The sequence below is a fragment of the Octopus bimaculoides genome, chromosome 2 (assembly GCF_001194135.2).
Source record: "Octopus bimaculoides isolate UCB-OBI-ISO-001 chromosome 2, ASM119413v2, whole genome shotgun sequence".
Classification (NCBI taxonomy): domain Eukaryota; kingdom Metazoa; phylum Mollusca; class Cephalopoda; order Octopoda; family Octopodidae; genus Octopus; species Octopus bimaculoides.
The window spans coordinates 33295821-33311918 of NC_068982.1; the positions used below are offsets into that span (position 1 = coordinate 33295821).

The window sequence follows — 16098 nt, forward strand, 5'->3', positions numbered from 1 at the left end:
GTGTGTGTTTGTGTGTGTGTGTGTGGAATTTTATTGGAAAACAAAAGACGAAGACAGATGTATGAACAACAAACAAGTGTATTAGGCGCACAGGAAAAGTGAAAAAGTATTTTCTGTTTCGAGCCTATGCTCTTCAACAGAAAGGGATAAGAGAAAATAAACAAAAGAGGGGATAAAAAGAAACATGTAGAGTTCAGCGTGTCTTTGCAATAGATTATGTCTTCAATTTCATTCCATAATTTCAACTTTACGTATATAGAGCAAAGAATAATAGTAATAATAATAATAATAAAAATGCCCCCAACTTTCAATTTTGTCCCATAGTTTAGCAGTCAATCATCTTAGAAAGAATATAAATTATAGCATTATAGATTGTTTCCAATTTCATTTCATACATAGAACATAACAGAATAATTATATACTTTCTAAAAGGATTTGGAAAAACAATATTCTACTCACAAGGAAACTATGGAGAAAATGATAAATTTGTGCTGTATTCTGATCTAAAGCAGTTGGTGGTGGTGTCAAAACAGCTGAGGTATCTGAATTTGAAGGGACAGGCGGTAGATCAATACAGCTAACTAAGGCCATTCCTGCTAAATTAACTGGTTGATTATTTGTGTCTGTACTATCAAGTGTGTGATGTTTAGTAACCATACTTTGAATATAACCTGTACTCTTTCGGTTGTTGATTTTCATGGAGTCCTAAAAAAAAAAAATTTAAAAAAAAAAGATAAAAAAATAAACATAATAAAATATGAGAATTTGAAATTGTACAAATTTCAAAACAAAAGTCAACTGAGTTTTACAATGAATTCAGTGAATGATGTGTGAAAAATTAAAATGTTTGAGTGAAAGTTTCTAGTGGAATTGTTTCCATGTTACCATTTTTGATAAACTATTTTCTAAAACAGAAACCCTTCCTAACACTAACTTCTTAAATACAAGAGTGAAACAGTTTACCATAAAGAAGACAAAATTAGTATCAAGAAAATTTGTAAACCAAAAGGAACTTTATTTTGAAGATTAGCACAGTAAAACAAATTCCACACTGATTTTTTTAACAAAGATTGTCTGCGGTACATTGTGAGAAGTGGTTAAGGTGTGAGAGGAAGATTATCTGTTCTGCAAATTACTTTCTTAAACTCACAAAATCCGTACAACACCCATTGAAGCTCATTTGACGAGCCAGTCTCATCTTTTTTCATTTTAAGTATTTTGTTTAACAGCATTTCCTCATCATTCCACATTGCATGAGTCTGTAAAAGTTCTGCAGACTATAAAGATTTAACCATCCCTATCTTTGTGTCTCTGTTCCCCTATCCACCATTTGGAAACCAGTGTTGGTTTGTTTATGTCCCCCTGTAACACAGCAGTTCAACAAAAGAGACCACTAGAATAAGAGGCAGACTTAAAAATATCAGTACCAAGGGCAATTTGTTTGATTATGACTGAATGACTGAAACAAGTTACAGATAAAAGATTAACCAAGTTAAGTTTAGTCTTATGTGTACTCCAGATATGTAACATGACTATACTTTGCTTGTGACGAGAAAGCAATTGCGTCTCTTAAGAGGAACAAGTTTAGTGTGATTTGAATTGCTTATGCAATGTGACAATGTTAAATAGGTTGATTTCAAATAAATAGAGACTTAGACTGAATGAGAGAAGTAGTACTTGTATGGAGCAATCAGTTGGCTAATTATAGTTCTTAAGAAAATGTGCCAGAGTGAAGAAGAAACAATTAGATTTCATTGTAGAAAGTTAAGCAACTGAAATATAAGAACAAAAGCCAGGAAGGCATGGAAACATTTTGTAAAGCTATTTCTAAGCTGTGCAAGTATGATGGAGTTAGCAGAAGTGATTAAGGGAGGAGGGTGTATGAAGATTTGTAACTTTATGTAAATATTACTCAACATGAAACAAAGTCATCAATATCTATTTAGAAGGGGAACTTAACTTGTACCTTGAAGGAGCTACCACCACACAAGCATATGGCAGACTATTTTTGCCCAAATTTTACAGCATAAAACAGTAATTATAGGTATTTATTTTAAAAACTTTAAAAGGAAAATGAAAACAAAATATAGAATAAATGTAATCTTAAGATGCAGTACTTCACAAAAATAAAACGACAAAAGAATGTGACCAGTAGATTCATTCAACCTGTGCTTTCATGGGAAAAAAAGGGACATGAAAATATGTTTGATAGTGTTGGTGAAAATGGCAGAATTTTTATGAGGTTGAAAGAGATATTAAAAAAAATCTGGATAACAATTCAAAACGGCAGCCATCAAAATATTCTCAATAATATTAAAGATAAACAATGAATGAAAACTGTTAGAAAGTTTATCTCACCTTAGAACCAGAACTATCACTTTCATGTAGATTAAACATACTGGCACTGCGACACTCCTGGTTGACATAAGAATGTGGACGTTTCTGACCAGGATCTAAACAAGAGTCATTTTAAAGAATTAAGACAAAGCACAAGACAGTTTTAATAAACTTTGCATGAATATTTCTTCCTTTCCAGTTTAGTTACAAAACTCAAGTTCCCCCACCCAACTCTGAGCAAGACTGTTTTGTTTTTTGTTTTTTTGGTTGTTTTTTTTGGAGGGGGGGGGTCCTTTGAGGTAAACACCTCATTGTTTGAAACATCAACATACTGGTACCAAATTTTAAATAAGTGTTTTAGAATTGTGAAAAATACATTTTTATAAAAATTAATGAATTCTTTGTGTATGCCCGTTAGCCCTATTATAAAATGTCAATTTTCTTATAAATTTTTCAATATTTTTGCAAACATTTTCCAAAAGCCACAAACAAATTCAACTTAAAATTCAAACAAATTCAAACATTTTCCAAAAACCACTAACAAATTCAACTTAAAATACTTACCAAAACGTTTTCAGAAATTAAGCAAGAGAGTAGCATTATTAGGGTAGTTGTCTTTGTAGACACCAAAAATAAGAATTGAAACACAGTTCTAAATTTAAATTCTAGTTTCAGTATCATATTTGAAGATTTTATAATGACTTAATATACATCTGATGTTTTTAAATTTTATAACAAATTAAGTACCTAAAAATATATTTTATTTTTAAGGTTTTCTGTATAGATTTTCTATAGGATTCAGAACTAGCACTGTAAGTTAGGATATTTCATTAAAAAATACGTTTATGTAAACAATGTGATAAAAAATAGAAAACTAGGTAATGTGTGTGTATACATATTTCAAGTATAATTGTCCTCTCACCAGCACTTCACCCAACCTACCAACTATTCAAGAACATGTTGTTTAAATATCCATCATGTTTAGTGATGTAATATAATTGGATGATCAATTTTCACTAAATATTTACATTACAGTAAGATTTATAATTTAAGAGAAATATTTTGTTAATAGTACAGTAATAAATAAGAGAGGACAAGTCCATAACATAAAGCCTATGCATAAAACTGTCAATAAGCAGCTTATTAATGAACAGCTGAAGTTCAGGAGAGCAAAGAAAGGAAAATGAGAGGTGTCACTTTCCAGCAGTCAGACATGTGGTAATAAAAAAAAAAATAATAAAAAAATATGCATGCTTAGTGAGAAGAATATTCATTTACTTAGAGAAACATCATAGGTTCAAGAGATAGAAATGTGAAGAAATAAGATTTGTGGCTATTTGGTGAAATATAAAAATAAAAACAGAATACATTTGTGAGTATCAACAAAATAGAAGAGAATGAAAATGGACAGTCCTTCCTTGTTTTGGATACCACAAGCATATTCAGTGCAAAATTTTAAATCACTATTCAGATATATTAACTAATAACTTAGAATTAATGAAAATTTTAGGCAATTTACATTTAGCAATACTATTTTACTCAGTGAATCAATGCTACTAGAATTATCTATGTTACAAAAAAAATTGTCGTATACACTATTAAAAGTATAAAATGGTTTTAATATTTTCATAAAATTTAATTAAGAGGATTAATGATGTTTATTAGTATATTATTACATTAGTAAAAAAAAAAATTTTTTAAGCAAAATAAATAAATAAAATACAGATAAAATTCACCAAGAACCAATTTGTTAGTGAAAACCCCAAAAAACAAATAATAGCAACAAAAAAAAGTTATGCTTCCTTTCTGAGGAAATTGAACAACTCCATAATAGAAATGACTACTAGAGTTAAAGTGATCAAAATTAACACTTAAACCAGGCAAAGCAATCTTCAAGTTTTCAGTTTTAATGTTTAATTTATTCCAGATATTCATCAGAAATATCCAATGTAGCCAGAAGAGAAAATTGTAATAATGAATAAAATTTTTATTACATATTTACAAAATATCAATAATGATAATATAATAGTGAGATCACTTCAGTTATGGAGTTTAATTTCAACGAAATTAGTTTCAAATACCAGCAGTTCAGCTTCAACCATACCCAACAGTAAACATGAACAAAAACAGAGAGAGAGAGAGAGAGAGAGAGAGAAAATTCGGTGCTTAGAAAAAGAGAAAGATAGGGAAAGAAAACCTTTCAAAAGTGTCACACATCAAAATAACTTATACATTTGCAAATGTTTATTAATTTCATAAAAATATCCAATGTAGGGTTTTCAAAAAAAAAAAAAATAACAAAATTCACAAATAAATTATGTTAAACATTTTGCAAATGAAAACTAATTTCACATCTAACATAAAGTCTCTACTTCACATCCAGAAGCTCAAAGTAGATATCATAATTGCTCAGTTTCATTTTTCAATACAAATGGAAAAAAGAAATGTGTTCAAACTATCGATACTACAACTGTCATCACAAATAACGGTAACCATCTACTCCAGAGTGTGGTCAGTGTCAAAAGTAAGCAACAAGCAAGGGATCAGTTTTTTTTGTTTTTTTTTTTAAGGTGCCAACATGCGTCGTCCTTAAGAGGAGGGGAAGAGCTTTGTGCAATTTCTTATGTGACTTTTTCAGTTAGGTGTTAATATATATAACAGCAAGCAAACCTTACCTTTCCTTAAATCACTGTCAAAACCAGCAAATGTTTCTGCCCTTTTGGGCACAGCATGTGTGCTAATACTACTGCCTAAGTGCTCGGTGCCGCCCCCTACTGGAGACATTAAGCACGCACTATTTTCCTGTAGGACTTTTGTTAGCTTGGTAACTGAAGGACAACAGTAAATACTAGTCAGAAATGTAGGAAAATAAACTGCTAAGGCAACAAGACAGGGAATGGCTCTGTAATATTTTTTTTTAAGCTCAATTTCCAAAGGCAAGAGATGTTGATAGGTACTAATTATGATTTTATATTCTATATCCCCCCCCCCCTCTGAATTAAAACAAGAAAAGAAAAACGTAAAACAGAAAAATATGCCTATCTGAAACAACCTTGTTTTAAAGTAAATGCTTAGAATATGAGAGTTGGTTCCCCTCTATTTCTGAGTAGTCTCCCTGGAACACAAGATTTTTAAAACGTCCAGGATTGTAATTGTGCAGATAAACTATCCCGATCTTTTCACTACGAAGGACTCCGTTTATTTAAATGAGTTTTCCCATACACCCTAGGTCTGTTAGCTTATCATATTCACGCCTCCATCCAGTTTTGCGGACCACTGATCTAGATAATCGAAGATTTCAACACAGTAAATAATGTATATATGTATGTGACACTTATTGCACGCAGATGTGTGCGTGTGGGGGGGGGGGGTTTAATTGAGCCTTGTCACCAAGTTCTTTGTTAAGATATTTTTGGAAATGTCTTTTAGATTACCTATGGAAGATGGGCTGATGGTGATGATAATGATGATGAACTTAGGGATTTGGACATGAAAGAGTGTGTTGCTAAAATGTAATAACAATAGCTAACTTAACAAAATGAAATGGTCATTGAGAAAACTAGTCTAAACTAACAACTGTTTGAATCAAAAGTACCAACATAAATGTAGCTTGCAAAGTACATTATTATTATTATTATTATTATTATTATTAATATATATTATCTTAAATATTATTATTAATATATAAAAATATATAAGGCAATGATCTGGGAGAATTGTCAGCATGCTCGGTAAAATGCTCCATGGTATTTTGTCTGTCTTTATATTCCGAGTTCAAATTCCACAAAGGTCAACTTTGTCTTTCATCCTTTCAGGTTCAATAAAATTAAGTACCAGTTGAATATTGGGGTTGATGTAATCAATTTACCCCTCCCTCGAAATTTCTGGCCTTGTACCAAAATTTGAAATCAATGTATAAATATATATAACAAATTATGAGATCAATATTTTCGCTTACTTCCAAACTCCTTTCTAGATATTTTGTGCCATAAGGTAATGCATATTGCAGCATTTACTTCAGTTTGATAAGTGGTTATCAACATGAAGAAAAGAAGTAAGACATTTGTGAAAAAAAACTTTCTTCATCCATGTTAATTAGGTGTGAAAATATGTATAATGAAAGCAAAAGACGGCAAAAAATTAGGCTGGGAAGGATATAAATTATTTCAAGCAAAACTTGGATGGAAAAAAAAAAACTTTCAGTTGTTTAATAATTATTTCTACCGTAGGCACAAGGCTTTCAAAATTTTGTGGGGAGAAGGGGGCCAGTTGATTACATTGGCCCAAGTGCATAACTGGTACTTATTTCATCAACCTCAGAAGAATGAAAGGCAAAGTCGATCTTGGTAGAATTTAAACTCAGAAGGTAATGTCAGACGAAATACAACTAAGCATTTCGCCCGGCATGCTAATGATTCTGCCAGCTCGCCACCATTTTCAGCTGTTTAATAATGCTACAATTATTGAAAATAGTGATAGTTTTGTAACTTCAAAACTTTAATTTCATTTTCTCACTATTTATGTACCAAGGCAGTGAACTGCATCAGAAAAATCTGGTGAGGAAAATTTCTTCTGATTCTATGTACCAAGTTGAAATTTTGCCAAGGTCAGCATTGCCTTCATTCTTTTGGAAACAATAGGATAAGTACCAGCTGAGCTCTGGAGTCGATGTAAATAACTAGCCCACTCCACCAAAATTTCAGGCCTTGAGTGAAAACATTTATATATTTACGTGTATGTAAAACTTAAAGTTTGCTAATGCAAAACAGTTTCGTCTTTCAGTATCTCAGACCATAGCGATTTTATAGAAAATGTTCTTGTGCCACAAAATTATTAGAAAATGGGATGCTTTCATGGATCAAAGACAGTACAATAGAAAATGGTGAATGATGAGTGTCCATGGGGGTGGACAGGATTTCATTTAAAAAGTGATTCAGCTAGATTGATAATCTACAACCATATCATCATGGATACAAAAGACTAGGAAGTACTATGTGAATTAATGTGGTTTTAGATATTACAATACTTGTGACACACAAGTTCTAATTTTCAGAAAAAGTAATTTACACTGTGGTGACTCCTTCTTAATATTATTATGTAACCTGAATAAACAAACTTAAATTTAGGGGAAATTTTTTAAAAAATTTTAAAGGGTTGAACTTAAAAATTGTCATTGACATTCACTTCAATAATGCTTAATTTTCTCAGTACAACATTAAACCTGCCAAGAGTGCACATTAAAATTGAGAGGACGTTATGACATCTGGCACTCTGTCAGTTACAGCAGTGACTGTTCCAGTTGATCCAATGAATGGAACAGCTTGATTGTGAAATCGACGTGCAAGTGGCTGAGCCCTCCACAGACATAAATACCCTTCATATAGTTCTCAGGGAGATTCAGTATGATACAGGAAGTGACAAAAAGAGAGTTGTACCTGTAATTACATGTACAACTCATTACTACTTACATTACACATCCAAAGATGTTATTTCCCAACAATGTAGCAGCTAATATTATTAGACTTCTAACAACGTGGATGCTTATTATAAATAAGGTCTAAGATCGATTGTTATAGGATGATACAAAAATGCTGGTCCAATTAGTCAGTCTGAGAGTCTCAGGACAGAAAATTGCTAGATAATTGAAAGGTATTAAAGAAGAGCCTGAATGTGACAGAAATTTGATGCAATACATTAATAGAACCCCTTTTTTTCAATTCCAATAGAATTTAAATGAAATTTCAACAAAGCTTATAGAATAGATCTTAACTAATATTTTATTTGTAAATTCAATCTTCTACCAGAATAAACAAACAGTTACATTATCTTTACTCGTTACTTGACAATATTTTTATGCTCAGGAAATTTATATCACCACAAGGTAGATTTCAGAAATATCATCCTTGTCAATTGACATTAATACTAAAAACGAAAATCGTTTTCCTGATTGTTTGCATCTGCTTTGTAACTGTAGTTCCATTTTACAATGGACTGTGATTATAGGGGAAATAACCCGTATATAATTTTGATTTACTGAATTGCGTCCCTTATATCAACATCCACATAAGTCCCGTCATATCCGTACAGTGTTAACAGTATTTTACCTACACAAGATCTATATCACTACATTATATCATTACTATAAACCACTTTCAATCCGGCACAAAAGACTATTTACGTTTAACACGAATTGAATATTGTAAGGTAGAAATAGTCGCGGTTAATTAACGCGCTAGCGAGCCATTATACTTTAAACCTTGCAACAGCTTTTGTGACCACTACAACAGCGCATGTAATATTTACCTTTTTGATATTTGTATCTTTACTTTATCTGCAATTTACTTGAGTGATAAGTTCCAACTGTATTTTGTAGTTGACTAGTCTCTCTAAAGGGATCCAGTTAATTTACAAAAAATAACTTCAGTAAAAGATATTTTTTTTTAATTAATTCTACCATGCTAACCATGCATCTACAGAGAAATTAGTATGGGTAAAATAAACTCCTAATGAAAACTTATCAAGAAAGTAACCATGCTGGGATAATGCTTTCAATATATTTTTAATCAATTAAATCTACCATTGGACATCATCTGATTATTTTTTTAATCTATTCCAAAGTTTCTTCTATTGAGTTAGTTTTCTCTTTAGAGAGTTATCTACCTGTAATGTTTGCTTCTGTTTTTTTTTTGTTTTTTTTTCTTTTATTGTCACATGCGTGCGCACGTTCACGCCTTACATGGGATTTCTTCTACAAAATTTCATTCACCAAGCATTCGCTAACGTGAGGCCACGGTAGGTGTTTGCTCATAGTGCCATGTCGTGGAGTGAAACTTGGAACGCCACCATCGTGAAGTGAATTCTCAACCATACGCAAATATGCCTGTGACGTTTAAATTTTTTATCTTTTTATGAAGCTGGGTTTGACAGAAAGTACATGAAGTGATGTGCATGTCAAAATAGTTAATAGTAGTAAACCCACACATAATACAAATTACTACTACTATCTGGGATAGCAGGAAGCGGACAGAGACTTTGAGGGCATTAATAAATTAGATGCAGCATCATATCATCTCTAGCAGATTGGTTAAGATTCAAGACTTCAAAGCTCTAGACATAAAGAAAATAGCTGGGAGATAGTCATGAAATATGTCCATGAACGGCTTAGGTGGCTCATTTTTAGATATTTCCATTTTCTATCATTTAAGAATTTTAATTATAGTTATGCTATCCATAAAAGTATAGTAGCAAGATTAACAGAAAGTATGGGAGATTTTATGGGAGACTGACAAAAAAAAGTTTCCCTTTCATAGAAAAGATGCTAACTGTACAAAGAGTGTACATGAAATTTTGCTATTGTGAAATATGGGCACTGAGTATAGTATAACTCTTCTCAAAAGTACTTAGTATGATAAATAGTATCCATAACAACTAGACATTAAGGTGATTTAAAAGAAACTGATCAGCTGAAATGGACATATAGTGTGAATGTATAATGAGAGCTGGGTAAAAAGAACTGTACTAGGTGGAGTCAGTGAAAGAGGAAGCACATAAAAATGGAAGATTAAGTGAAGTAATCAAACACCTGAGATGACATACAACTGAGTGGTTGGTAATTTGCCATACTTCAGATCTTTCCAACCCATGCTAGCATGAAAAGGGAAATATGATGATGATGATGAAGATGATGTATGTATATATGGACATAGTGAAGGTAAAGCTTCAAGAAGAGCAGCCATTCTGAATAAAAAGCGTGCAAAGAGAAGACATGGACTTTGCAAGCCACAGCAATAGTAAAACACCTAAGAAAGCGGTACCTTGAAATAAAAAGAAAGAAAGAAAGAAATTGACATAGTATAACCAAGACACTTTAGTTAATAATACCCAGCTTTCCTTGTGCTGGTGTCACAATAAAATGTACACAGGAAGGGAATCCAGTCAAAATAAAAAGGTGCCAAAATTACAAATACAATGAAAAACCCTAATACAGTTCTAACACTTATGTTAATGCTGCTCCCTTTCTTCATCATCAAAGGCACTCACACTGCTATTGTTGTCCCTTTCAGATACAGAAATATCCTTTCTTATCAGGCACAAAATTTCAGGAGAGCCACTATTAGTGTTGGCAAGATGAAAGGTAGGTCTACAGAGAGTGTAGAGATCAGAGTTCGAATAGATTGTTATTAAGAGAGAGAGAACGCAATTATAGATTCTTTTAGTGGGGAATAACAGTCCTGGGGCATGTAGAGTGAGGATATTTTTGAGAAGATTAATCAAGCCTAATCACAGGCAACACATCATTAGGGATCTCTACATATGCTGTGTGCTTCTATTCAAGACTGACAGGTATGCAAAAGAATTGCTTTTATAAGGTAGACTACTTTGGTAATTAATAAATAACACAACCTCATTATCAGGGTTGCTGACTTTAAATGGACACTGGGCAACAACATTATGAATATTTGAGTATACATAGGCACTATGGATAAGGTATGACGAATAAGAAGATTTCAAGGCTCTTGGAGTTCTGTAATACCAATGACCTAACCATTTGCAATACTAACGTCAGCAAAGCAACCAGTCACTAGATGGCATACGAATGGTGAATATGCAAACCACAGAGACTTCATACTCACTGGAAAATTGAGTAGGGAGCTGGTTGTGAATATTAAATCTTTCCATGATGAAGGACGTGCAACTCAACATAGGACTAATGATCAGTAACCTCTGGGCAAAAGCTAGATGGACTCAGAGATACAAGACAATCTACAGAATGATATAGAAGCTAAAAGATTCCTCAGCCAGACATGGATTCAAAGAAACACTAATTTATGTGCAATATGAGAATACAATGAAGACAGAATTATTACAAAGACAATGGGGAAGTTTCTACAGGACAACCTGCTGCAAACTACAGAGTAGATGCATAGATGGAGTAAGTTTCCATCCAAGCAGAAGAATACAATAGAGAGAAAGAGACAGCTGAAGGACTGAAATGATTGGAAAAAAAGGGAGGAGCAACGAACAATATTAAGTAGCCAGAACAAAAGCTAGACATCAGGTATACACACACACACATGGTGCCCATAAACTATCTTTACATCTTCTACAATTTATTGCATCTACTTAATGCATGCAACCAACTGAGCCCAAGTGGAAGAGTTCTGATTTTTCTAATAAAACATTTGTTTGCTTATGTTTTCCAATAAACTATGCTGAGTTCTCCTTATTTTTGTTTTCAAACTGTAATGATAATTTATGGATACCATATATGATATATCCCAGTAATTCAGCAGTTTGACAAAAGGGATTGATAGAATAAGTATCAGGCTTTAAAGAGTACTGGGATTGATTCATTCAACTAAAATTCTTCAAGTCAGTGACCCAGCATGTTTGGCCAATGCCAATGTCACAAAATTGGCACCCATTACACTCTTGGAGTGGTTGGCATTAGGAAGGGCATCCAGCCATAGAAACCATCCCAAATCAGATTGGAACCTGGTGCAGCTCCCCAGGTTACCAGTTTTCAGTTCAAATTTCAAACCCATGCCAGCATGGAAAACAGACATTCAATGATGATGATGATATATAGTAGTATGAGAGGTAAAAAGTGAGAAGTCCATCAATATTCCTGCAATGAGGGGATTGGAAGCATGAGATGTTTCAGATAGCAAAGTAGTCTATCAATAAAAACCAAGACACCAATGGGAAAAGTGTACACACAACATGAGCAATAGACTTGCCCTCACTGATACCAAGAAGTAGCAGGTATAGAAATGTTAATCAGAGCAGTTGCTGAATGAAGCAAACCTGTGAGAGAAAGTTTATTCCCATGTGAATCTAATAAAGGGACTAGTAACTTAATATGACAGCTATAAAGTTGAAATGGCCATTCAGAAGGCAAGGGAAGCAGCCAGACTATCAGAGACAATCACTGAAATATTAAAAATATTTTTTGAAGTAGGATATGCACCAGTCACATGAATAAGCAACCAGGTAGTAGAATTATTCCTATTGACCACTATAGTTATATCATAGTAGCCTAAATGATTAAGAACAAGGACTTTCAGAAAACTAATACCCATGCTGGCAAAGAAATTGTCTCCATGGGTAAAGGGTACATTAAATGATACTTGTGTACAAATTGCAATGCTGAATAATAGCAAAACATGAACATTGATATGTGAAAGCTGGAAGGAAGTGAGGCAAGCATGTAGTGCTGGATGTGAATCTTAACATGTATGAATGATGAGGCACAATCAAGCCAATAGGGAAAATGGGTAATGGTGGAATCAGATGTAACATGCAAGTGAGAGACTGAACAGGTACAAACAACCTGTCATGTATTATGGAGGATGTCAGTCAGGTAATGAAGTGCCAAGTAATCTAAAAGAATCTGAAAGGATGACAGGAGGAAATCTGCAGAAGAGGAAGAGTAAGGAAGACACAGTGAAAGCTGATGTCAGGGGTTGAACTTTGGAAAGATAATGATCAAAGGGCCCATCTGATTCATGCAAAGCATGGAGAATAAAATTACATATAATTATGATGACGACAACAATGAAGATGATGATGATGACGATGGTAGCATACTATGTAGTACACTTCTTCTGATTTGTCTTTTACCCACTTTTTCTATCAGCTCATTTGAACTTGGTCTTCTCATACACACTAACATAACACATTTAGTGTAGCATACTGTCTCATTTCTTTCCAGTTTCCACATATTTACTGTATCTAATGCCCATATTTCACTAATATGCAACATCACACTTTGTATACAAACATCACACAATCTGGCCCTCACTCAGAAAAGAACCCTTTGTTGTCAACACACAAGCATACAGACTGGATGTTCTAATATATTTTTTGCTACTCAGTGCAGTGAATACACTGCCAAATTAATTTTTAAGCCAAACACCTAACATTTACAACTAACTTCATACCATCAAACTTTTCCAGTGAGATGATTAACATATGTAGCCACATCAAACTATATTTGAGCTATATAATATTAGAAAAAAAATTCTTGTCAATCCTAGTTTACATCTTGCACTTGGAAATTGAGCCAGGTGTAATGGGGAATATATAAAGCATTGCAAACTGCACTACAAGGTAATTGTCATTGCATTAGGAAGATTCATTGCTGTTATTAAATAGAATTTGAAATCAAATTCTTCACAAAAAGAGCCAATTTTTTTTTTCTACATATACTATCAATATTTAAGTAAAGGAAAAAAGAAACAAAAATGAATTGACATATATAAATTAAATAAAATATATTTTAATATTATGTCAGAAATGTTGCAAGGACCATGCACATGAGTCAAAGATAATTATTTTATTCTTAAAAAAAAAAAATCATGATTATGTCCAGAGCCAAGTAAATTAAGTTAACAGTGGATCTTGAAGTACATAAATCTATAAATAATAATAGCATGTAAATTATTAGGATGAAAATCTCTTTTGGAAAGAAAAAGTTGAAGGCTGATTTGAGACCCATATCTCCTGTTGACATGACAGGCACTTTACCATTGGACCAAAGCAATTCTTTGAATTTCACTATTCATTTTAGAAACTTTATTCCTACCAGTGAGAATTGTACGTTGTTGACAGCATAAAAATTTATAATCATTCAAGAGAACCTGAAATAATTCTTTTTTGAAATAGGCCCAAAAACGTAATGACTCCTTCAGTCACAAATGACCATAGTATTACACATAGAAAGTTACCCTCCAAGGCACAAAGTTGTTTATGAAAACCCAGGAATCACCCATGCATACCAACTTCCCCTCTCCACGCCACCAGTGTTATCCAAGGGAAAGGCAAAGACTGATACAGTTTGGCACCAGTGACATCGCAACTCATTTCTACAGCTGAGTGAACTGGAGCAACATGAAATAAAGTGTCTTGCTCAAGAACACAACGCACAGCCCAGTCCAGAAATCGAACTCGCAACATCATGAGTGTAAGCCTGATGCTTTAACCACTGAACCATGCACCTCTACATCTCAAAGTACATAGCTCTCTCTATATAATATTTATAATAGCATATAAATATTTACATGCTGTTATTATTTTTGGTTTTAAATGCTTTGAGATCCCCTGTTTCATAAAAGAATTTATTTCATGTTCTCTTGAAAATTTATAAAATCTTATGAAGTCAACAAATTAACCGTTATTATCTCTAAGTTGAGATAGCTTAAATAACCAAAAAAATTTTTGATATTGTTAATATTTCAAAATTCAATCAATACCTAAAGGTAGATATGTCAATTTTATATATAATCTAAGTTTGTCTTTTTCATTTTTCTTTTTGTGCTTAGACAAATCTTGTCTACTTAAATTTAGAAAGCTGGTATTATAATGATGGTATTTGGTGTGAAATAGATATTTTCTTTCAAATCTGAAGTTGCTTAGTTAGCCCATTTTTTTATCTTCAAAATAAATATTGCATGTAAAAAAAATGTATTCCTGTTAAATAAAATTAAAATTATCATAGTTTAACCAATACATGTTTAAAGGAAGCTCAGTAAAGAGAGTATGGTGAAGAAGTATGTTCAATAAGTTATTTATGATTGATCCCCCCCCCCTATATACATACAAGATTTGATTCTTGAGTCAAGAAAATGTGATAATGGGAAATGCATGCCTCTCTCAGAAGCATTAAACATGTAAATGAAATGAGATGATTACAACTAATAAAATGAGATTGCAGAGCAATCTTGTTCAAAGCTTACCTGTATTCTACTATATTTTACTACATAAATGTTCAATTCATTAACTTAATTTAAAATATCATTAAGATATCATAAGAGTGTCATTGACTCTACACCTCGTTTCACACACCAAAAGGTAAAAACTACATATTCTCTTTAAAGCATTTTTCCCATATATCTATTTAATAGATTATAAATTATGCAGTTCAATTGAAATATGAACAGATTTAATTAGTCAGGTCTTTTATTTTTTAAATAAATAAAGTTGTTAGGTATAACGAGTTATAACAATTAACTAATATGCTAACACTATAGAGACTTCATGATGTTTGCTTTCAAACTATGTTTCCACATCTTGAATATGTTGCTGTCATGGTAGTTCAACTGTTTTTCTCTCTAATCATCTTCTTGAGAGACCAAGTTGAAAAATGTCTGAAGACAAATCTAGAAAATACCATGACTGAATGTTGTCTCAGCAACACACCCAAGATGAAGAGGAAAAGCCCAAAAACATGAAAATCAACATAATCTAAGAAAAATACAGATATACCAACAAGGAGAGTACATAAAATACTGAAAAAACATATATTAACATAATTCTTTCATTAGATCTCATAACTTATATGTGAAAAGCAAACAGTAGCAGACAGTCAGAACACAGAGATAATACAAGAAAGAAAAAATTTTAAACTTAAAACTATTCTGTAAAAATATAACCATGCTAAAATTATACAGAGGTTTTAAAATACCAAGCTAGGGAATAAATTGATCAAGAGTATTTACATACAACATGGATTTAGAGCAGGAGAGATAGCAAGATTTTCAATTTGATGATACATATTCAGGATAGGCTACAAGCTCAGGGTAGGTTACATTCAAATGACACTTCATACTGTACTTCAATGGTTAAGTTTCACTCAGATAGAAAGAGTGTATAAGAAGTGCCAACATTTGCCAAAGTTGGGTATCTAGTAAAGACTGAATTTTAGTGAAATCAATCAGATCTAAAAGTTATTAGGCTCTATGTTGTTGTTGATTTTCCTGA

General features: G+C 32.5%; 1 protein-coding gene across 16 annotated transcripts in view; it reads right to left on the reverse strand.

Moving 5' to 3' along the window:
* The window catches only part of LOC106868006 (rho guanine nucleotide exchange factor 28), a 561000-nt gene that overhangs the window by 15870 nt on the left and 529032 nt on the right, over window positions 1-16098 (reverse strand). For 15 of the 16 annotated variants that reach the window (XM_052976095.1, XM_052976105.1, XM_052976107.1 and 12 more), the window contains 3 exons: window positions 5013-5165; window positions 2359-2453; window positions 460-705 (listed from right to left, as the gene is read on the reverse strand). In XM_052976095.1, the coding sequence (XP_052832055.1) occupies window positions 460-705; window positions 2359-2453; window positions 5013-5165 (494 nt within the window). The remainder of the gene's footprint in view (window positions 1-459; window positions 706-2358; window positions 2454-5012; window positions 5166-16098) is intronic. The other variant, XM_052976117.1, reaches the window with a different exon arrangement.